The 25146-nt window shown below is 35.2% G+C and overlaps 1 protein-coding gene and 1 pseudogene across 11 annotated transcripts in view; one reads left to right on the top strand and one right to left on the bottom strand.

The window, feature by feature from the left end:
• The window catches only part of Rabgap1l (RAB GTPase activating protein 1 like), a 592157-nt gene that overhangs the window by 141681 nt on the left and 425330 nt on the right, over positions 1-25146 (top strand). For all 11 annotated transcript variants that reach the window (XM_048810001.1, XM_048810002.1, XM_048810004.1 and 8 more), the window contains one exon: positions 24500-24593. In XM_048810001.1, coding sequence (XP_048665958.1) covers positions 24500-24593 — 94 coding nt within the window. The remainder of the gene's footprint in view (positions 1-24499; positions 24594-25146) is intronic.
• Positions 5487-6877, bottom strand: LOC107147192 (annotated as a pseudogene).

Below are 25146 nucleotides of genomic sequence, written 5' to 3'. Positions count from 1 at the left end.
TTTTTATAGTTTTGAAGACTGAGTAGACGTAGGGAAGGGGGCAACAGTGTTTGAATTTTTCTTTCGGGCAATTTGAGGAGGAGAGAAGAGATTGAACTAAAAACTAGATTATTCTGACGAAGAGAGGGCATTTTTAGGGTGTAAGATTTGAGCTTCTTTGTAGTTTGAAAGGGAGAACTATAAATAGAGAGGAGTTCACCCACCCAACACAATCATACAGTTTCCTGACATGTTTCTCTGACTTTACAAATGCTATTTATTCTGCTTAGAAGGCTTTTTCCTCTTAAGTCCACCTGAGTAAGTCTTTTCAACAAAGGCATGTTAACTGTCAAAAGAAAATAGTAATTTTAGCTTAGTGCCAGTTTCTATTCTTAGAAATGTTTCAAAATATTTTCTATGACTTTTTTTTTTTTAGTAGGTTACTCAGGCAAATTACATTTAAAATATATTTAATGCAGACTGCCAGAGTGAGGAGCTTGGCAAATTCACTTATCACAAATTAGTGATGAAAGTGGATAAGGTTGTCAAAAACAGCCACTTAAGGATTTTGGAAAGTTACCAAAATCAGACAATAGAGTAAGAGGCAATTTGTTGAAGAAAAACTACTGAACCTTATAGAGGTTCATCACAGTGGAGTCTGATGTTGTAGCCTGTGAGGCTGCTTCCATTCTGCAGTGCCCACCTATGACTTGTTGTCATGGTGGCTCTATTTATGTATGTATGTATGTATGTATGTATGGTGCTGGGGATTGAACCCAGGGCCTTAGTGTATGCTAGGCAAGCACTCTGCCAACTGAGCAATAGGGTGGGGCAAACTGTGAAAACCAGTAGCTTTGCTTTTGCTACTGGTTGGGGCTCACTTGATTTGGAGCAGAGTGATTTCTGGAGCATTATTAGAAACAGTGATTTTTGTAGCAAGGGAATGAGAGAGCCAGGGTTGTGGGTTACAGGGGATTATAATTCTTGTTGGGAAAGCCATAGATTGGCCCGGATTTTAAAAGGAGTTCTGAAGAATGAGTGGATCTTCATAAACTCTTCCACATATCTGGTATTTTGGAAAGCTTTCTGAAAGTGCAAGACTGCACACACTAAGGAGAGAGCAGAGAGGGCCCCAGTTAGTCATATCTTCATGATGGACATGAGGCCTTGCACATAAACAGTGGAGATACATTTCCAGAATTCTACCTCCTAAATGGTTTTGCTGCTTTTTTATTGAATAAAGAAAAACTTGATTCCAGGTTTAGTTAATGATTGAAGCCTGATTATCCCTTAATCAGGTTTTCAATCTTTCATTGTCATCAAGTGGTAGCTCTTGGGCTCCAAATGTAGAAATCTAGAATCCAACCTCAGCCTGGCCCTGTCATTTCTGTTGTCAGTTATTCTAATACCTCCAAACTGGTTTCCTGCCTTTCGCCCTTGCCTCTTTACCACACCAACCATCCATCCTTTTGAAATTTGTCAGATGCTATTACTTCTCATGTCATTTAGCCAAAGTTATTTTTTTAACCTTGATTCACAAAGATATACACACTCTTGCCTTTAATTTTAATTTTTACCTTTCTCACCTCATTTCCTCCTGCTCATTCTTCTGCTGTTCTGTAGACCCACCAGGTGCACTCTTGTGTCTGGGTTGTTGCACATACTGTTCCTGTTGCCTTGCTCTCTTGTCTTTGCAGGTAGCTGCATGATTTCCCCTTCCCCATCTTTTCTTGACTGCTAACTTCTCAGTGATTTCTTGCCTTTTAGTAATTACTAGGAATAATACTAAATGAATGAGCAAATAATGATTAATGAATAATAAGCAACGAATAGTTTTCATAATGCTTCAGTATTATTCAATACTGCAGAAGATTTAAAGACAGATAATATTTCTAGAGTTTATTTGAAAATATGAATAACATACATAAAAATTTTCATTTCTCATTCTTATACAGTCCAAATATGAGCCACTCATCAAATTTCTGTTTTTCACTAATTTTTTTTCATTTCTGATCTTGACATTTTCTCACTATTTGAGATGTCACTTTTTCTTTTGAAAGATCTATTAGCCATCGCCTGTGTAAAAAAAGCTACAAAAATCACAGAGTAGGAAGTAATAGTTTCTTTTCTTTTATGGATAGGCGTTCATACATTTTCAATACACTTTATTATTAGTTCTGTAATTGACATTTCTGTCAACGCAAACATCAAAAGTTAGAACTGGAGGTGGCATAGAAATGTTTTCCTGCTGGGGGGAATTGGAGTATTCTTTTATTTAATTATTTTCTTCAATTTGCCTGTCAAGGCAAGTGGAAGTTCAAGTCATTCTAAATTGTCTTACCTTAGCCTATAATTTAGCTAAAAAGGGAACACAGATTTGAAATGATGAAAATTGCTCTTAATTTTCTGGAAAAGATCTAAAGTAAAATGAATTAAGGTATCTTTGCATATTTTTCAAATACTGTTCAAAAAATAAAGTGGGTTAAAGGGTATTAATTTGTATGGTAGGAATCTTAGCAGAAAGTTAAGTCCATTAGTGCAACATTATAGGGATTATTTTAAAATTAGCCTGTCTCTGTTAGACAGTCCCACATGTTCTAAATTACTGTCCTGTTGAAACTCAAGTACACTTGGTATTTTTTCATGTGAATTTTAAGCTGTTATTTTGTTTGTTGACCTCATACTTGCATCTAGTTACTCATAACAAGGATAGGAAGCTATAGGAAGCTCTTTGAGAGCAACAAATGGGAAAGACAGTATGCTTTCCTTTAAGACACAAGCCCACATAATTGTAAACGTCCAGGTTCATAGTACCATTATGTGAGCTTAACACTTGACTATACCTTTTAGGTGTATCATAATCTACATTTTTCTTGTTGTTGTTTTGTATTTGGACTGGTAAAAGGAATTCTTAACCAAACTTCTCCTTGGGCTCAAGTGATTCAGTTGACTAGTACCACTTTTCATGGCCAGAGAGCAAATAGTCTAAAACTCACAGGTTTATTTTCTTGTAATTTTTAAATCCAAAATCCCTTTAAAGAGAAGGTAGTCACGAGTGGCTTTGGAACAGAAACAGGTTTGTAAATTACAATTATTCAAATAAAAAACAAGATAAAAGATGTAAAAAAGAAATGAATCTTTTTTTTTTTTTTTTTTGAAAAGGTAATCATCTAGCACTTAGGTGTGCAGGCACTTGCTAAAGAAGTGCTTCTCACACTGTAAATGTGCACATGCATGACCATGAGATTTTATGAAGAACCAATAAAAAAAAAATGAAGCCCTAATTTTTAGATCTGACCAGGGTTCTGGTCTCTTTAAAGGTGTGGAGTCCTTTTCATATCCATTGTGATTTTGGCAGAATTAATTTCCTTACAGTTTAGGGCTTATGGTGGCTTGCTTCTTCAAGGCTAGCAGGAGATCTCAGGGGAAAATAGAAAAGACAGCATTTTGACATTTGTGAAAACAAGAATGTATTTTAATCAGTTCCCACAGCAATATTTTTGTGCCTGGTGAGTTTTTATGATGCATGTCTTTTTAGTTGTGAAAAATGCACTGGAATCTAGTGTTTTATTTGTTGTAAGGTTTTGGTGGGTTGAGATCTGATTCAGATGCAAGCAGAATCTGAAGAATGGCTGTGAGGCAGTGTGATGCTGCAGAGGAGGCTGACAGCAGGTGGCAGAGGGCCCCTTGGAGACACTGAACAGTGTGGGATCCATTGTGTGGATCCTTGAAGGTTGATCAAGAGGTTGGAGCTGGGCGTGGTGAGCAAAGGCTGGAGTTAGAAGACTGAACTGGGAGTAAGTGCAGTTAAGAACTGAAGAAGCTGTGAGGGATAAGTCCATTTTGAGGAGACAGAGCCTGGATTAGGGCATTGCCTTTGGAAATAGAAAATGGCTGATTTAGGGGAATAACTGATAGGAAAAGGTGACCAAGTCACACCTGTCTTTAATTGCCACATTCAAAGGCTCAGTGTTGGGTTAGCTTGCCCTAGATGAGGGCATTTTTGTGTATGAATTAATTTAATTCATTCAGCAAACATTGGTGTACCTACTGTATTTTGATCCTGACTATGTTGGATTTTGAAAGATGACAAAATATTCCTTCCAGGGTGTTTACATTTAGGAAGGAATAAACATTTTAAACCACTTTAGAAGTTAAGGAACACTAGGAAACGTCACAGTGTCCATCGCATTTGACCCAAATCTCAAGTGTCCAATATGTGATTTAGATTCCAAATGCTGTGAGATCAATGAGGAGTACCACTTGGGCTCTTGACTGCTTTGCCTACAGTTAATCACAGGTGTTTCAAAAAAACAACTGGTTTAACCACTGGATGTCTGAGAGTGAACCCAGGTGTTTAATATTAGTTCCCTCCCCTGAACTGTCTTTTAAAAAGTTAAAAATACAAAATAGCAAGGTTAAACTCAAAGAGTGAAAATCTACGGCATTCAAAGAAAGTACATTAAATTTCTGTGTTGTATGTCTTTTATCAGTAAAAATTCTTAACATCATTTTAAGGACTAATTGACCTTTCAGTTTGACAAAGCATGTTTTATTTTTAAATTTTTGTTTTGGTCCAAACTTGTGCTTTATTTTTTTTTGAAAAAAAAAAATATATTTTGGTCACTATTTACACAGTTTTTGTTTTTAAAATCCTGAGCCACTTGGTGGTTCTAATCACCATCACTCTTCTCTTAGAATTCCTTACCCATCTTTTTGCCCTTAGAGTGGTTTGAATACACTGAGGACTTTGGAAAATCAAGATTTCTGGTGAACTTGAGAGACTATGAGCAGAGGCCATGCCAGCAGGGTCAAACAGGTAAACCCAGTAGGAGAGCAGAAGTGTTACCCTCTCTCAGTCCAGTGCTTAGCTGTCTGCTCCACTCAGAGGTCATCTTGAGTCACCACAAGCTCAAGGATCATGCAAGTTAAGCAGAGGGAGATAGGACTGTCCACAGGATTGTGTGAATCATGGTAAGGGTGACAGAATATAGCATTCATGGACTAACCACCTAGCCAATTGCTTTTCAAAATGGTTTATGTTATAAAAAACAAAGATATAGGTTATTTTATTTTTTTTAACTTACAAATATTGAAGTCACAAAAATATTAGCTTTTCTAGTTTAAAGTAAAAGCAACTACGTATGGTAATGTAGAGAAGACAGCCAAGTTGTACCAGTATATTTAAAACTTTTAAATTAAATTTGGAGTTACCTCATTTCATAGAAATATATGTCAATATACCACTCAACAGAGATCTGTGATACAGAATATTTAAACATATGCTCTCTTGGATCAACAGCAAAAATATCTTTACTTTCTGTTCTACCCGTGTCAAAATTTTAAGTAAAGATAAGGTAAAATTTTCATAAAAATCATAAACTCCATGAAACCAATTAAAGATATATTCAAACAACTCTCAAATACATTTTGACTTCAAGATCAGGCAGTTGACATGGAAGAACATTATAATGAGTACCACTGAATTAGTAGTAAAACTTTTTTTTTTTATATGTTGATGGATCTCTATTTTATTTTAGTAAAACTTTTGATGTCAACTTTGTATTGTGGGAATATTTTACATCTTACATAAAGGAAGCACTGGTATTTAGAAACTTAAAAAAAAATTGTTAGAACCATTAAGACTGAGGTGAAAGAATTTGTACAGCTTTCCACAATTTGAAAGAGATAGTGATGGATACTGGTCTCCTGGTGGTATTATTCTTCAGACCTGGTTTGATGCAATGGTTCATAAAGAGTTGTTGCAGGATATCTTGGCTGTCTTTGTTCCTAGCAGCAAGGTGAAGGGGATCAAGAGGACTCTATTAAGCACTGATTTCTACATCATACTGAAGTAGGAAAGAAGCCACTCAGGTGTTGTTCCACTTATAGGCACTGTCACAGGCTGTCCAGCTTTCTACAGTTACTGCATGAACATTGCCCCGTGTGCCACCAGCTCTTTGACAGTACCTAAGTATCCAGTGTAAGCTGCTCAATGAAGAGGGGTGCTCAGCTTCATCCTGAGTGTTCACATGAATGGCCTTCTCAGAAAGTAGTCTCCACTTTGTAGTAAGCTGATTTGTTTCTGCAGCCCAAACAAGCAGTTTGCTTAGATCTTTTCTCCTTTTCCTTGAAATTGATACCATCTTTATTTTTCCCCCTTTCTTCTCATCTTTGTGAGAATTGCTTACCAGAGACTTTGAGTACCAGTGGTAATAATGTGTCCATGTGTTTCAACCAATTCAAACTGGTTAAAGTGTTTAGAAAAGTCCAAGGAATTCTCTGGTTTGGAATTCTCTGATCATTTATTTCCTTTATTTTCATTTTTACTACTATTCTAAATAAAAAGCATTTCAAATGCTAGAGTATTTCTAGAGATGAATTTTGTATGCTTTATTTTTTCATCAAGATCTTACAGAGAAAGATTGTCACTCAAATCTTGCTTCTGAGGTTGTCCTCTTGGTTCCTCAGGACTTGACAAAGAATATTGCTGGGTTTCTGTTCTAGAGACTAAAAGGCTCAGGGTTTACTCCAGTTGAACTGGGCTGACTGGGCTGTGCAAAATAACCACACAAGAGACACAAATACCTTTTTCTTTGGGGTCGCTGTGATGGCTCCTCTGACCTTAAAGGTCTGCAGGAAGAGAGACAGCAATAGCATGTGCTGACCCCTTTTATTGAGGAGAAGCTATTCAAATGAGGCAAAGGGTCAGGTTTCAGGGGGCTGAGTCTATCTTCATGATGTCCACTGTCAGCAGGTTGACTGACACCAGGGTAGGCCACACCCAAGGGCACAGTAAGAGAAGGGGACACACACAAAACACTTCCATGGAAGATTCTATCCTAAACAGGGCAAGGGGTAATATTATAAAGGAACAGGTGAGCATAGCTTTACCCATGGGCTGTAGCAAGACACACCCATGCAGGAGACACTGACTCTCTCGAACCCAAGAAGGGTGGGAAAAGCTCTGCCACATTTCTGTGACTGAGCGCCTCAGCACCTAGCCGAGGAGTGTGACTCAGTCACATGCAAGGTTGGTCTCCCATAGAATATATTTTAATCAATTCCTGTAGCAGTATTTTTGTCCCTGGAGAGTTATTATCCTATGTTTTTAGGGAGTGGAAAATTCACTGGAATCTAATATTTTATTTCTTTTAAGTGATAAGAATCTTGAATTTGATGAAATCAAAACTGATTCTAATATGTTTACTGTGTACAAATGATTTATATTCAAATTGTAAAATACATAGTCCCATATTTTCCAGTGCTATAAGCATACTCTCTGTTTTAATGAAATTAATTGCTCCTTTGGAAAATGTATGGGTACTTGAAAAGATGTTTTTCATCTTTAATATTTTTGAAGCAAATAAAAATGAGTAATTACTGTGAAAGGGCTTTGAGATTGGCAAACTATGGCTTCTGAGCTAAGAATGGTTTGTGCATTTTGAAGGTTGAAATAACAACAACAACCACAGAATGACCTCAAGAAAATAGAGAGAGAGGGAAGGAGGGAGAAAGGGAGGGAGGAAGGAAGGAAGGAACAAATGAAAAAGGCAGGCAGGTAGGCAGCCGGCCATATCCCAGCAACTCAGGAGGCTGGGGCAGAAGGATCACAAGTTTGAGTCCAGCTTGGGTAACTTAGGGAGACCCTGTTGCAAAATTTGAAAAATAAGAAGGGCTGGGACTTTAGTTCAATGGTAGAGTACCCCTGAGTTCAGTCCCCAGTACTAAAATACAAAAACAAAAACAAAAAAGAATAAAAAAATTGATAGAACCCAAAAACATTTACTGTTTGTCTCTTTACAGAAAAAGTTGACTGAGCCCAGTAGTTGCAGCACATTTGCAGCACAGCTTTAGTTATGTTTTATATAATTCTGAACAGTTTGTAAGGTGTACTGTTATCACTATGCTTTCTTTTGTATACATAATATGGAACCACTTTATAGTTGATGTTATTTCTGATTATATTTTGTTACATAATCTTTGCATTAGTGCTCCAAAATGAAATGTTCTTATAAAACTTTTTACTGTGGACAGCATGTTAAAGTTTTAGTGTATTTCTTGTATAAAGTATTGAAAAAATAAAAGATTTTTTTCATTTTGAACCAATTTTAAGTGCAACACTCAAATTTTCATTAATTAACTTTGTTCTCAATAAAAATGTATTTGGAAGGAAATATGAGAAATAGCAAGAGAAAAAGTGTGCTGAGGTTGATGTTGCATCATGTAGGTGTGGTTGCTAGTGCTCATTTTTCCTGTTTATTTAAGGGGAACTAAGTAATTTGTTAATATTCATGACTACAAAAGTACTGTAAGCAGTTTGGTAAGGTTCAAATGTATAGTTCAACCTTTCATAAATGGGTAATTTGATTAAAAAGACAGTTTAAGACCACAAATTTTTTTTATATTGTTTGTAAGCTGTTTCACAGAGGATTGGTAATCAGTGTTATTAATACATACTGTATAGAATCTTTGATAAATAAATCAGTTACGAAGGCAGTTTTATCCAAATATTTAAAAAATGCAGACACATTTTATGAAGTCTAAGTTTTAAGTTTATAGCAAGTTTAAGATTGTGAATGAATGGGTGAGTTGTGACCTTTTGTACCTGTAGCCTTTTAAAAAAGAAATAAGGAATTTTTAAATGCCCTATCTATTTATTGAACTTTTGAAGGTTTGGTTTTTCTTCTTGGTGTTCTTTTTTTTTTTTTTTCTTTCTTTTTTGTGTTTTTATGTTCATACTGGTGAACATTCAGTTCATTTAGTACTTTGTAGATATATTATTTACATTTTCTGAAATGATGACAAGACACTATTAATGTAAAGAGACATTGTCAAGAATTAAGTGAATGTGTTTCTCTTTCTAATTTGCTCAGAATATTTCATTTCAGAAGTTAGTTAGGAAATTAACTTCATATTAACCAGTATCCAATAGAAAGATATCCCTGCTTCTTTCTTAATTAATGCTATTTTTATGTCAGATAATTTGCATGCAGCTGTCCACCATTTTCTAACTTAAATCTGATAAATGCCTCCCTTCTCAACCCCTAAGTTCTTCTTTATGCCAATTAATGTAGCTTCTCTGCTTTAATATGCTTCTTTTCTTTGTTTTAATATCTGAAACTGTTTCTTAAAAGAGATTAAAATTAACTTATAATTTATTTTAGAGACATTGTCACACTGCTGGCTTTGTGATTTCCTTATCAACACTTTGTGTAAACATTATAGAACAGGATGGAGGGATAAGAGAAAATATGAGAAATAGGAGGCAGGCTAAATTTAACATTTGGATATAGCGAATGTTATAGTTATTTGATATCGTATAAGGACTTGGGCTAAATCAAATTTGGATGGAGAAAATCTGATCACATGTTTCTGTTGACAATATTCAGAGGTAACATTATGTCAAAGATTTTTACTGGAAACCTCTGAAATTTGAACTTAACTGAGATTTTTTTTTATAATTTTTTTTTAATATTTATTTATTTTTTTTAGTTCTCGGCGGACACAACATCTTTGTTTGTATGTGGTGCTGAGGATCGAACCTGGGCCGCACGCATGCCAGGCGAGCGCGCTACCACTTGAGCCACAGCCCCAGCCCCTGAGATTTTTAATTAAAGTAAAATCTCTTTCTTCTAGTTAATTAATAGAATAAATGGGAATTAGGGGAAAATCTTTTATTTCTAAAGTTTAAGTTAAAATAAAATTTTATTCTTGTAATTTTTTTCAAAGTAAAGTAATTATCTCATGACCTGAGGATCTTTGTTTAATTTTATTTAAAAAAATATTTTTATTAGTTGTTGATGGACCTTTATTTAATTTATTTATTACAAGCAGTGCTGAGAATTGAACCCAGTACCTCACACATGCTAGACACGTGCTATACCTGGATCTTTGTTTTATTTTGTTTAACTGAAATGTGTTCAAATGGACAGAAATCTCACGAATCTACCTATAAAATATTCATATCTAAAGAAAGTTACATACTGGTACCTATTTGAACATTGGAAGACTAAATATAATCCTGTAAATGTCTTTCTTTGATAGGATAGCTGAATTTTGAACTTGAAGAGTCATTGAAGCTAGCTAATGGTTGTGTAGTTTTTAAAAGAAATATGACCTTATTTTATTTTATTTAATTTTTTTTTTAGTTGTGGGTGGTCACAATATATTTTGTTTACTTATTTTTATGTGGTGCTGAGGACTGAACCCAATGTGTGAAGCAAGTGCTCTGCCACGGAGCCACAACCCCGGTCCATGCTTTTATTTTTAATTTTTTCCTATTTAGTTTTTGATGTGCAGTTTTATTTTCCTGAGCAGTTTAGTAAGTATTTGAAAAGCTTGGTTAGATCCAGCATCCAGAAAAAATGGGATGCAAGAATATGTTTTCACAATGGTCGTAATTGTATGTTGTTACATGTTGTCAACCATATTTTAAGTCATTTGTCTTATGGCAAGAAAGAAGGAATTAGTAAGAAGCAAGCTAGATTTCTTAAAATAGTTTCTGACAAATGGTGAAGCAAGTGTAATAGAAAAATCTATTGGTGGATTTTCTCTGAGATAGATTTATAATAGCAAGTTCTATTTTCCCCTAGCATTATTGTTGATGCTTGTCATTTTAAGTTTTCCAAGTACAAGAATCAACTAAAATGGATCTTTGAATTAATGTTAGTTTTTGACTGAGAAAATGATGAACTTAATTAAATCTTTGAAATATGAAATTAGCAGAACTACTATAAAATTGTCTTTGTAAAACTAGGTACTGATTATGATTTGGGAAGATAAGCATCTTAGAAATCAAGCCTTGCATTTCTTAGAAAGCAAAAATTTGGGGGAATTTTCTTTTTTATTGCTTAAGAACTTCAAATAAAACAAATGTAAAGTGGACCATCTCCTTCCCCTGCCCACCAGTTATAATACTTGTGAAAGAGTTATGTTAAAAGCAGTTAATATATCCTTTTCCAAATAGGGCATTCTATATATCCTGTTTGACAACTTGTTTTTCTCATGAAGCAGTCTTATGATATGCTACATTAAACCATTTCTCATTCTTTAATTGCATAGTGTTCTGTAACGTGGATATAACATAATTTCTTTCTCCATTTCTCTTTTGAGAGTTTATAAATTTTCTACTTTTCTTTTTTGCTATTTCAAATGTAAAAATATTGTTGTAAAGCATGGTAGTTGCACATGTATTGTGAAGCATAACCATAGATTCTGGAAGTAGAATTGTAATGATGTGCACAATCTGTTTTTTTAAAGGTAGTACCAAATATCTCCTGCAAAGAGTGCCAATTTATGCCCCTCTCAGTAGAGTATCTGAATACTTTTTCCCCTCATATTTTCACAGTAGATATTATCAATCTTTAGGTGACTGTTGAACTTCATTAAGAACTGCTCTTCCTCAGGCTGGGGTTGTGGCTCAGCGGTAGAGCGCTCACCTAGCATGTATAAGGCACTGGGTTCCATCCTCAAGCACCACATAAAAATAAATAAATAAATAAAGGTATTGTCTAACTACAACTAAAAAATAAATATTAAAAAAAACAAAAACCAAAAACCCCTGCTCTTCCTGGAGCTGGGATAGTGGCTCAGTAGTAGAGTACTTGTCTAGCATGTTTGAGGCACTGGATTTGGTTCTCGGCACCACATATAAACAAACAAAAAAAAATAAAAGTTCATCAATAACTAATAAAAATTTTTTAAAAAAATTCCTATCAGATTAAGTAATTGATAATACCTTCACTTGAGTTAAAAATGTGATTTGGTATATAAACCTCTCTGCATATTAATCTAAAGAGAAGTTAGGAAAAGAGGCTGAGCATTACCTTTATACTAGTGCAGGAAGAGAGCCACTAGAAGCCATTCTTTTCTCCTCTCACATCCACTTCTTTTGGTGTTTATCAGCATGGATACAACGTTGTATACCATGGATATACAGATAAAAACTACTAGGAAGCCCAGAAATAATCCATCATACTTGAGGAGGGGATTTTTGCCTTCCCCTAGAAGTTTTCCTTCCCCCCAAATGTTATTGAGTGCTGGCTTTACTAGTACTATGTCTGTTGGTCACTTGTGCCTGCTTCATTCTGGACTGGGTCAAGCTTTGCTTGGTATGTTGACAATAAATAAATTTTTTTTTGTTAGATTAACACATCTTAATCATGCTTCAGCTGACCTAGAAAATTAAATGTTCTGAAGACTTGTCTCTAGTGAAAGCTAAAGACACTATACTTTATCAGCCTTGCTAAGGTGTATAGGGTCCCTAAAAGCATGTTGTCCTTAAAACTTATTTTTGTGGTGGTCCCTAGGGACAGTAGTCTGTCATAGTTAATTGTTACTGAGCATTTCCAAATGCCTGGGATTATTTTATATTTCTATTTTATATCTGTTCTGCAAAGTGTCAAGTGAGATCATCTCTGGACTTTTACTCCCATCACTAGTAGCAGAAGGTCCAATTTATGCAGAGTCCACTTCAGAAGTAGCCAGGAGTCGAAGAGTGCTTGGCTGGCACCTTACTTAGCCTCTTTTGCTGCCAATTCAGTGATTTAGAATTTAGACTAAACGATTATAGTGATAACATTGATATGATCATTCGTACACCATGGTGATGGTGATTCAACTGCTTATTTTTAGTGAATCTGAGTTAAAAGTGATCTTAGAGTCATCTATTGCTGGCCTTCTCTTGAAGTAGACTCCTCTAAAAATCTGGTGATTACACTGTGGAAACAGATCGAGTGACTAATTCACAGAGCAGTTAATTCCACTTTTTAGATGATAATGGAAAATATGCATGAAACACTTTGTAAATTATTCATTTACTTCTCTCACCAGTCCTCTAAGGTGGCATCTTGTCCATTTTTCAGGAAAGAAAATTAAAGCTTTGTAAGGTTAAGTGCCTTGCATGTGTCACATCATTTGTGAGTATTTTTCTTGTTAAAACCTTAGGTCTTGCTTCTGTCTCCCTCCCCTTTTTTCTCAGGTGCTGTCTCCATTTCAGGCAGATTTCCCTTGTTTATTAACCTCCTGCTGGAGTGTGAGGTGCAGGTAGAAATTGCTGATAGCAGTTGCTGCTTCCAAGAACATGTGTATGGATGGGCTTAGGGTTGTAATGTCTGAGGGAGGAAAAACTCTGAGGAGGAGAGTGCTGGTTGTCTGGGTTCTCCTTATACAATTTAGCAGAGTCAGGGAAATGTCAGTAACCTCAAGTCATTAAAATATTTTAAATTCAGAGCCTGACAGTAACTGAGGCATTATGTATTTGCACACATAATTTACTCAATATATGTTCCTTGAATTTAATTACACTGAATGATCTTATTTGTAGTTCTGGAAACTGAGACTCTAAGTGGCTGGGGATGTAGCTCAGTGGTAGAATGCTTTTCTGCTTGCCTAGCATGTATAAGGCCCTGGGTTCAATCCTCAGGACTACCTCGTCCCCGCCAAAAAATTATGTGAAAGGGCGGGGCTGTGGCTCAGCAGAGTGCTTGCCTAGCATGTGCGAAGCCCTGGGTTCTATCCTCAGAACCACATAAAAATAAATAAATAAAATAAAGGTATTTTTGTCCAACTACAACTACAAAATAAATATTTAAAAAAATTATGTGAAAGTGTCAGGACTGGAATCTAGGATCCCGATTACATTTTATAATTATGTTTCATAAGGAGTTAACTGCCTTATTTAGCTGGAACCAGATTAAGGAATTATTAACTATTTGCAGAAAGATTATGAAGGTAATTCATATGTCATTCTTTTTAGCAGCAGTTGGTATCTAGAAGGAGGGAAGTTAATTGTTCTGATGGAGAAATTATGGCTCTTGTCACACCAGGGCAAAGTGGTGTTCTAATGATTTGAATATGGCATCAGGAGTTGAGTGACACTGATCCCTTAGAAATGTGGGAAGAGCGCTGAACTTTCTGAAAATTTGATGCTAATAATATCACTCTGGCTTTATTATAGGGTTTGGAGTAAATATTTGTAGAATTTATGTCAGTGTAAGGGCTACACTGTTGAGATTTTCATTACAATGTAAATAGAGCCAGGGAAACAGTTTTTAAAATTTCTAAACAGGACCCCTTTGAGTACATTAAAAATTTTTAGTAGTATTTTAACAATAATACTAAAGTTTGATACTAGGTAGAGGGTAAATTTGCCCTATCTGTTTTGTATAAAACCCCAAACTTTATAAAGAAATAAGCATTTTAAATTTTTCTTATCTCTTCAGAATTGCCTGATCATAATCTGCTTATTAGTAGTCTTTGTAATCACTTCTCTTCTGTAATCTTGATGACTCTCCACTGCTAGTTTTCTCTTTCTTGCTTCCACCATTTTTACAGCTTTGCTTTGTTCTTCTTACCCTTCCTTTCCAGATTCCTTTCTTCTAACCACATTCAGTTAGAGGGTGCCTTGTGTAGCAAGGTGCTGTATTAAATGTGTAAGATGTACTTCATATCTTCAAGAAGTTTTGCAGTCTAGAGATGGAAAGAAATGGGTATAAAACGAATGCAAGGTATTGGAAGCACAGATACATGAAGAAAGATAGTTGAATTCCAGAAGTTAAGTTGAGGGCTATGTGCCTATGATCATTCCCAAAGTAAGATTTCTGTTCAATAATTATAATGGTAATGCTGTCCAGATAAGGAATTAAAACTCTCAAATTTAGCTTAAGAAATTTTGGGTTCTACTCTCACTACTTTTCTTGTAAGGACAATGGTATTTTGTGAAGGTAGAACAATAAGTCTTTATTATGGAATGATATGGCAGATCCTCATTTCATTCCTCCATAGTTTAGAGCAAAGGAGCAGAAGTACAGGTTGTGGTTTGAATTTAATGAAGTGTCTGATCTTCATAAGAGGCCACTTGTTATGCTAAACTTTATCACATTTTTTTCAGTAAAGAAAATGTATTTTAAGTTATAAGTACATTCATAAAATGATTAATATCTGAGATTCTTTGTGATCTTTTTCAGTTGAAGTAATGTATGTAGAATAGTAATTATCAGTAATACCTTGTTACCTCCAAATTTTGTATCCCCAGTTGATCATTGAAAAATGCTATTCATTCAAATAAGTTACATATATAAATAAAATAGAGATAGAAAAATTTGAGAATCATTGATTATGGATTACTGATGTAAAGGTTCTATGGCCTTGATCCAAGCATGAATACATGGAAGGATCTTTGATTTTTGTAATGCAGTTTCATTTCTGCCACCCAATACATCTAAGAAATGTTTAGAGCAAACAGATCTCTTATTCACAGTGCTGACTCCCAGTACATTTTGGTACTTGCTAATGAGCTCAGTTTTGAGGGGTTCTACAGTATATGTTCTGTGAAAAAAAGGAGAAAATTGATAATCAGGACAGTCCTTCTAAAGGAAACATTAATGACTTATTCTAGAAAGTGATTCCTTAATCAGTTCACCTCATTTGCAAGCCATCTGTGACACACAGGTTTTATCAAACTTGTAGTAGTGGACAGCCTCTACTCTGCTAAGTGCTATGGACACAATAGATAGAGATATGACTCTTATAGAAATAGACCCACAAATAGGTATTTTTAACAAAATAGAGTAAAGGCAGTAATACTGGATGAACAGGATACCAGGTGAACTGACTGAGAAGAACCTGGGTTGGCCTGGGATTCAGGGAAGGTTTTTGTAAGTTAAGCCTTTGCACTTAGTTTTGATTAATGCACATTACTTAGCTGGAAGTATTTGTATGCTAAGGTAAGGGAGACCTTCCAGGCAGAGGGAAACTTTGGGTGATAGGAAATAACATTGTATGTGCAGTAAAACACGTGTAGTTCACCTGGAAGGGTGGAGAGAGAAAGACAGTGAGATCAGAGGAACACAGAGGTCAGGGAGGGTCTTTGATGCCATACTAATATGGTATCCTCTGCTTTAATCAAGGGTATTAAAAATAACATGTTGGGCTGGGGAGGTGGCTCAAGCGGTAACGCGCTTGCCTGGCATGCACGGGGTGCTGGGTTCGATCCTCAGCACCACATAAAATAAAATAAAGATGTTGTGTCCACCCAAAACTAAAAAATAAATATTAAAAAACTCTCTCTCTCTCTCTCAAAAAAAAAAAAATGTTCACAGATGTGGCAAAAATGACTTCCAAGTAGTTAGGTATAAGGTGTTAAGACTTGCTCACATTTTTAAAAAAACTTTTATCAGTGAGAGTTGTATGTACAAGTGTAAAATTTTTTTTCTTTACCTTATTTTTGGAGTAGTTTAAAGCTCAATTTTAAACTTTCCTGATGAGTGTTGCACATTTTTGCGGAGGTATATCTTTTGCATCCCACCTCAACCCAACCCTTGACTTTACTGCTTCTAGTTCCAGGATATCATAGAACAGATTCCTCAAGAGCAGGAAATATGTACATTTTACCTTTTGAAGCTTCACTATTCAATGAGTGCTTAGTAAATATTTGAATGAGTGAATAATGAATTTATTGATTTTGGCTTCAATTTACTTTTAGCTACTTTTTGAAATTCTTTTATTAATTGAAATGTTTTTTTTTTCTTTTTTTTTGAAAGGGGGTTTCACTGTGTTGCTCAGGCTGGCCTTGAGCTCTAAGTGTAAGCAATCCTCCCACTTTGCCTCCAAGTACTTAGGACTACAACTCACATCACTGTGCCTGGCCTTTTTTATTTTTAACTTATGCCTCATATTCTTTTTATAAGTAAGGACATAAATAAGGGTAAGTACAAATAAGATAAAAATATACTAGTAGTATTGGCAATTATATCTAATCTCTTACATTGTCAGTTTCTTAGTACACTAAAAACATGATGTTGTATTAGCTACTATTTAATGAATGCCTAGTATATGCTAGATACTTAGAATTTCTCCTCAGGTAAGTCTTTCACAGTGCTATTGCAGGTGTTGGTCCTTGTTTAGCAGGTACTTTCCTCAGAACCATGAGAGCAGCCCTTTGCTGATCATTTAGATCTCTGCTCAAAACTCAGGTGTTCCCACCATCTTGCTCTTTTGATTCTTTGAACACATAATTATAATAATTTTTAAAACACATACTCTACTGTCTTTGTTTATTCAAATCTTTCTCCTTCTAGAGTATGAGTTCATAAAGGGCAGATGGTATTTTGTTCTTTTTTGGGTTTCCATTGCCTCATATGTGGCAAATCTTAAGAAAACAGTTAAGAATGAAAATCTTTTTGATATGTTAGATTCAGGGGGGCAGAGGATTAGCAAGGATGGTGGAATATGATAGACATCATTATCCAAAGTATGTGTATGAAGACACAAATTGGTGTTAACATACTTTATATACAACCAGAGATATGAAAAATTGTGCTGTATACGTGTAATAAGAATTGTAATGCATTCCGCTGTCATTTATTAAAAAATGTTAGATTCAGAGAAGAATAACATATTTTTGTATTACAGATCTATTAGTTGAAATTAGAATAGGTGACATAGTAGTGAATAAGGGTTCAGAAAAGAATTAACATAGCAAGCTTCAAACTTCTATTTTTAGAAAAGCCTACTTGTGAAGTTGGCTGTTGGCTGGTTTTAGAGAACTTATATTTGGGGGGTTCCCATCTTTTTTTAGTTGATGAGATTGACTAACTGTACTTAAAAGGTTTGTGCTAACAATATGTCTTGTATCAGATAACTGTTTTCCTTCTCAGAGTCTGGAATTTGGGTATATGCTAGGGAGAGGGTACTTACGTGACCACCCTGATAGAAACCACAAACACTGATTCTGCAGTGAACGTTCCTGGTAGACAGTGTTTCACACATGCCACATTCTGATGTTGAGGGAATTCAGTGTGTCCTGTGTGACTCTTGGGAGAGGACTCTTGGAGGCTTATGCCTGGTTTCTTCTGGACCTTGCTGCTTGTATCTCTCTCTTTGCTGACAATTTTGCTGTGTCTTTTCACTGTAACAAATCCTAGGTGTGTGTATGGCAATGAGCTGAATCCTATAAGCCTGCCTAGTGAATCACTGAGCCTTCAGAGTGATCTTGAAGACTCTTGGCATAACCAGATAATTAAATTCTCTCTGCTTCTTACTGGGGGAGAGATAACAAATAATAATCACGAAAAACAGGGCTGGGGCTATGGCTCAGTGGTGGAGAGCTTCCCTAGCATGCATGAGGCACTGGGTTCAATCCTCAGCACCACATAAAAGTAAACAAATAAAATAAAGGCATTCTTTCCATCTATAACTACAAAAAATAAAAAAAATAAAGAAAAACACGAGGAACAAATGTTCCATTTAGATAATTTAAATTATTCCATTGGTATAGTGATTTTGCATCTACTTTTAGACTGGGAATTCAGCAAAATAATTCTTTGAGGAGATAGCTGCATGGCTACATTTTTAATTTTTTGATGAACTTCCAAACCAGTTTTCATAGTGGCTATACTAATTTGCATTCCTACCATTAGTGTATGGGAGTTCCCCTTTCTTTGCATCATGCAAGCTTTGGTTTTTATTTTTCTCTCTTTGTATGTGTGTGTGTCCTATTGATAATAGTCATTCTAATTAGGGGAAGTTAATATTTCATTTTAGTTTTGATTTGCTTTTTTCATATACTCACTGGCTATTTGTTTTCTTTTAAGAATTGTGTATTCTGGTCTTTCTGCTATTTTAAAATCAGATTGCTGTTTTTGTTTTTACTGTTGAGTTGTTTGTATTCATTGTATATTCAGGACATTAACCCTTGTCAGTTACATAGTTTGAAATATTTTCTCGAGTTCTAAAGGTTTTCTTTCACTCTTGATTGTTTCCTTTGCCACACAAAAACTTTTTAGTTTGATGTAGTCTCTTTTGTCCATTTTTGCTTTTTGTTTCCTGTTCTTTTGGATACTATGAAAAAAATCCCTGCCTAGTTCAATGTCATGGAGTATTTCCCCTTTTTTCTTCTTGTGGTTTTACATTTGGGGTCTTACGTTTAAGTCTTTTTTTTTTTCCCTTTTTCTTTGGGGTCGCTGTGATGGTTCCTCTGACCTTAAGGGTCTATAGGAAGAGAGAGAGCGACAGCACGCACTGACCCCTTTTACTGAGGAGAAGCTATTCAAATGAGGCAAGGGGTCACGTTCCTTTAAGTCTTTAATCCCTTTTAACTTGATGTTTGTATATGATGAAAGAGTTTCAGCTTATTCTTCTGCATATGGATGAACAATTTTCTCAGCAATATTTATTGAAAATACTAATCTTTTCTCTTTTTTTGTATTCTTGGCATGTTGAAAATCCCTTGGCTGTAAATGCATGGATTCATTTTTGGGTTCCCTCAAAATGAATAGCCCATTTCATTGGGCTATGCATCCGTTTTTATGCCCCATGCTGTTTTGGTTACTGTAGCTTTATAGCATATATTGAAGTCAGGTAATGTGAAGTCAGATAGTCAGTTTTATTCTTTTTTCTCAAGGTTGCTTTGGTTATTTGGGGTCTTTTGTGGGTCCATAAGAATTTTAGAATTTTTTTTCTATTTATGTGAAGAATGCCATTGGTATGTGTTGTAGCAATTGCATTAAATATGTAGATTACTTTGCATAATATGGACATTTTAACAATGTTGATTTCTCCAATCCTGAGTATGGGATGTATTTCCATTTATTTGTATCTTCTTCAATTTCTTTCATCTATGTTTTATAATTTTCAGTGAATATAGATCTTTTGCCTCCTTGGTTAAATTTATTCCTAAGTATTTTATTTTTTGTAGATATTATAACTGGTATTGTCTTCTTCCTGATTTCTATTGATTTTTGTATGTTGATTTTATATCCTGTGATTTTTCTTAATTTTTTCATTCGAACTGTTAAAAAACCCTAAGACTCCAGTTTTGTTTTTTTTTAACCTTTAAGATCATGTCATCTGTAAACAGGGATAATTTCACTTCTTCCTTTCCCATTTATCTGCCTTTCTTCTTAAAAAAAGAAAAAGAAATGAAAGAAAGAAAGGAAATGGTTCTCACTGTGTTGCCCAGGCTGACATGAGCCTCCTACAGCAGGCTTCTGAGTAGCTGAGATTGTAGGTGTGTATCATTGCTCCTGGCTTTTGTATGCTTTCCCCCTTCATTTGCCTAGTTGTTTTGGCTAGGACTTCCAGTACTATGTTGAACAGAAGTGTAGAATGCTGGCATCCTTTTCTTTTTCAAGATCAGAAAAAGCTTTGAACTTTTCTTTGTTGAGTGTGATGTTAGCTGTGTAATGCCATATATGGCCTTTATTGTGTTGGGGTACATTTATTTCTCTTATACCTAATATATGGATGGTTTAATGTGTTAAATCTTGTCAAATGCTTTTTTTTTTTTTTTGCATTTGTTGGAATGATCACATTGTGTTTGTCCTTCATTCTGTTAATGTGGGCTATCACATTTATTAATTTTTGTATGTAAAGTCATCCCTGTATGACTTAACATACACAACTCAGTTTGAGTAGAACTCATTTAGAGGAATTCTTCTCTAAATGTTTGGTATAATTTATCAGTGAAGCCACCCGTCCTGGGCTTTTCTTTGTTGGGATGAATTTCACTGGGTATGGTGAATGAATCTTAATAGATTCTGCTATTGAAGCTTTATAACTAAAGACTGGATCTATCAGAGGAACACAATTACCTTTGTGTATTTTATTTCTTGGTACACTTCATTTTGGGTTGAATTTGACTGGAAAACTCTGTCCTTCCTGTACCTATATCTATCCCCACATTAGAGGTGTCTTCAATCATAATTTCTTCAAATATCCCTGAGATCCGTGAACCAGGGAAGTAAAGCTCATACCATGAGAAGGAAGGCTGAGGCATGTTACTGTACCCAGACTGCCGACAACTGCTGTCTGTGCTTGGCTAGTCTACTTCCAGACAGAAATGTTACACACCATTGCCATGTACTGTTGAATCTGATTTGCTAGTATTTTGTTAAGGTTTTTATATCTATATCTATCAAGGAAGTTGATCTGTAGATCTGTTTTTTTTTCCTTATAATGTTCTTGTTTGGTTTTGATTTTATATCCTGTAATTTTTCTTAATTTTTTTATTCTAACAGTTAAAAAAAAAAAAGCCAGAATAATTCTCGCTTCATAGAAGGAGTTTGGAAGACTTCCCTCCTCTTCAAATTTTAAAAATAGTTTGAGTAGAACTCATTTAGAGGAATTCTTCTCTAAATGTTTGGTATAATTTATTAGTGAAGCCACCAGGTCCTGGCCTTTTCTTTGTTGGGAGACTTTGTTACCAAGTCATTGTTGATCTGATCAGATTTTCTATTTCTTCTGAATTTATTCTTGATTCTTTTTATGTGTCGAGTAATCAGTCCATTTCTTCTAAGTTATGCAATTTATTGGTATAGAATTTCTCATAACGGTTTCTTAGGATCCTTTGAATTTTGTTTGTATCAGGTTTGATGTCTCCTTTTTTATTCTGATTTTATATATTTGAATGTTTTCTCTTCTGTTTTTGATGTAGGCATTTTTTGCTGTAATCTTTCCTCTTATAACTGTTTTTGCTATATCCTATAGGTTTTGGTATGCTGTATTTCCACTTTCATTCTTCTCAAGAAAAACTTAAATTTCCCTTTTAATTTCTTCATTGATGCATTGGTTGTTTGGGAGTGTGTTGTTTAATTTCCATGTATTTATAAATTTTCTAAATTTCCTCCTGTATGATTTCTAGTTTTATATCATAATCATAAGTAAAAGTGGTATGATTTTAATTTTCTTAAAGCCTCGTCTTGTGGTCTAAAATATGATCTGTCCTGGAGAATGTTCCATATGCAGTTGAGAAGAATATGAATGCTGCAGTTGTTGGAAGGTGTGTTCTGCATGTCTGCTGAATCCATTTGTTCCTGAGTGTAGTTAAAGTCCAGTATTTCCTTGTTGACTTTTTGTCTGGATGATCTGTTCATTGCTGTAAATGTGGTTTGAAGAACTCTCTTTAGCATTTCTGATAAAGCAGGTCTGATGATTACATAGTCCCCTGGGTTTTGTTTGGAAAAATCTTTTTCTTTCCTTTATTTCTGAAGTATAGCTTTTCTATATCAAGTATTTTTGTTAGATGTTTATTTTTTCCTTCAATACTTTGAATATATCATTCCATGCTATGCTAGATTGTCAGCCGAGAAATTCAATGATATTTATATTAACATTCCTTTGTATATGATATCTCCTCATTAATCCCCCCATCCCATGTATTGTTGCTTATCTCTTGCTGCTTTCAGAATTTTCTCTTTGAGTTTGGATAGTTTGTGTATTTTATTTCTTGGTATACTTCATTTTGGGTTGAATTTGACTGGAAAACTCTGTCCTTCCTGTACCTATATCTATCCCCACATTAGAGGTGTCGTCAATCATAATTTCTTCAAATATGCCTTCTTTTGCTTTTTTCTGGAGCTTTTCTCCTTTTATATGAAGGTTTGGTCTCTTGATGATGTCTCATAATTCTTATAGTTTTTTTTTGTTGTTGTTCCTTTTCACTCTTTTATCTTTTTGCTTCTCTGAATAATTTCAAATGTTCTATCTTCCATCTCACCGATTGTTCTGCTTAATAGATTCTGCTATTGAAGCTTTCTGTTGATTTTTTTTTTTTTTTAGTTCAGTGATTGTATTCTTCATTTTTAGGATTTCTGGTTTTTTTTTTTTTTCTTTTGGTGTGTGTGTGTGGCAGTATTCTTGCTTTTTTCATGTATTGTTTCCAAGTTTAATTAAATTTTCTATCTGTGTTTTCTTGTAGTTTAGTGGACTTTGTTTTTTAACAATTAATTTTTAAAATTTGTTCTAAATGAGGACTATTCTGAATTCTTTGTTGGTCATTCCATAGGTTTCCATTTATTTGAGTTCTATTATTGGAGCTTTATCAGTTTCTTTTGGAGGTGTCATTATTCCCTGATTTTTCATAATCCTCCTGTCCTTGCATGGTTGTTCACACATTTGACAAGACAGTCCTTCTTCTGACCTTTACATGTGCTCATTGGCAGGGATACAACTTTGCTGTTTACTCTAGTCTGTGATTTTGGATAGGTCCATCTGGTGATGACCCTAGGCATGTGGAGCTTGATATGAGTTCTTCAGTTGGCTCACCCCATGCTTTTGATTGGATATTGGATAGAACTACTAGCGGGCTCTGCTATCAGTTGGACTAATTGGCTGGGTATTGTTATTGTTTCTTGTTAGGCTGATCACAAAATGTATTCCTATGCTATTTGGGATCTACAGTTGGCAGGTGTGTTAGTTGTGCACTGAGGTTGGATAGAATTGCTGTTTTGAACAAATGGGACCCAATACTATGTTCCTTAGAAATACATGATTGAACATAGCTCCCCTGTCTTGGAGGGGGTGGGAGCTGTGAGATGGGCTTTTGGCTGAGCTGAGTTGCTGTTGGACTTCCTGGATCAAGCAGTTCTAGCCCTTGTGTTTTTCCAAAAAGCACAGAGGTGGAAGTCTCCCTGACTGGGTAAAATTTTGGCTGAATTCTGCCACTGCTTCCCCCCTAGGCCAAGCTAGTATAGCTCCTTTCTTCTCTGAGATCAGTGGAGGTTGGAGTCTCCCTTCCTGGATGGGGTTATTGGATAGGCAGTTTGACTATGTGAACCAGCTATTTGCCCTCTTGGGTCAAGCCATTTTAGCCCCTTTGCTTCTTTGAAATCCATAAAGGTAGGAGATTCCCTGCTAGGGCAGTATTATCAGGGTGATTCTCAGGCTAGATGTGGAGACGAGCAGTCCAGGGGTTTAAGACAGATTATTTTTCTCAGTGTTCTTCTGAAGGTGACTAGCTTTATCTTGCAGGTTTGCCTTGAGGTTGGCCATTGTCTCTGATTGTGTGCTGTAGTTGGCAGGAACATAAATATGCCACCAGCAGTTGTGCACTCTTTGTTTCCACCCAATCCCTTGGGAGATAAAGCCATGGTATTTCTCCTCATTGAACTGAACTGGAATGGGTCCCCTGAGAAGCATCTGGGAATGCTAGGGAAACTGGATGACTGCTTCTGGTTCTTTTTCCTCCTGTAGAAGTTGTAAACCCAGGAAACTCCTCTCTATCTGTAGATATGCCCACATGGGAAAGAGGGAAAGGGTGGGACAATCACAGTGATACCGTTCCTCTTTCCTTTCTAATTTGATTTGTTCAGTTCTGTGTAACATAGGTGTCTCAGGCTTATTTCCAGGTGTTGGGGTTTTCTAGGCTATGGATCATTGTCTTCTGTAGGGAGGAAGGGGGCCCAAGACTTCTTACTCTGCCATCTTGCTGACACCCCATAAACTTTTAAAAGATTGCTGTCTTTCGATAAAGCTATTTATTATAAATATTTTCAGTTTCATACTATGTAAATATGGATGAGAATTACATAATTTTTTTGAAAATATTTGTGCACTAAAGATAGATTACATTAATAAAGTTTTAGTGTAATTTTTACAATATTGTTTGACTTTTTTATTAGATACTTAGTTGTGCTTCTTGTTTTATAGTATATAAATATCTACTACTGTAATACATAATGCAATGTTTGTTGGTTTTGATTTTGTGTGTTTTTTTTTTTTTTTTTTTTTTTTTTTCCAGAGAGTGATAATGAACTCTCGAGTGGAACAGGTGATGTGTCTAAGGATTGTCCTGAGAAGATTCTGTACTCTTGGGGAGAATTGCTAGGAAGATGGTAAAAGTTTATTTTTCTTACTGAAAATTTTATATTTATATAGTTAATATTAACTTGTTAAAATAAATTTTGCTCTGTGTGGTGGCGAACACCTATAATCCCAGCAGCTCAGGAGGCTGAGATATGAGGATTTCAATTCAAACCTATCCTCAGCAATTTAGTGAGGCCCTAAGCAACTTACTGAGACCTTGTCTCAAAACAATAAAATGGCCTGGGGATGTGGCTTAGTGGTTAAGTGCCTCTGGGTTCAGCCCCTGGTATCAACACAAAGCAAAGAAATTTTAATATTAAATCTACCTTAATATTAATATCATAATGTACTTACTTTAAAAAACATAAAATTAAAATGTAACCCATACATACTCCTTATATTTGACCAGGTCGTTCTCTAGTATGTTCTTATTTAACTTGCTTTCAGAAGATATTTGTCTTATTATTTCATTGAGATATAACATTGTTCCAGGTTGTCAATTTTTTTGCTACATTGCCAACACACACACACACACACACACACACACACACACATATATATATATATATATATATATATATA

Source organism: Marmota marmota, unplaced genomic scaffold, assembly GCF_001458135.2.
Source record: "Marmota marmota marmota unplaced genomic scaffold, marMar, whole genome shotgun sequence".
NCBI lineage: Eukaryota > Metazoa > Chordata > Mammalia > Rodentia > Sciuridae > Marmota > Marmota marmota.
This window is presented reverse-complemented; position numbering and strand designations above follow the sequence as displayed.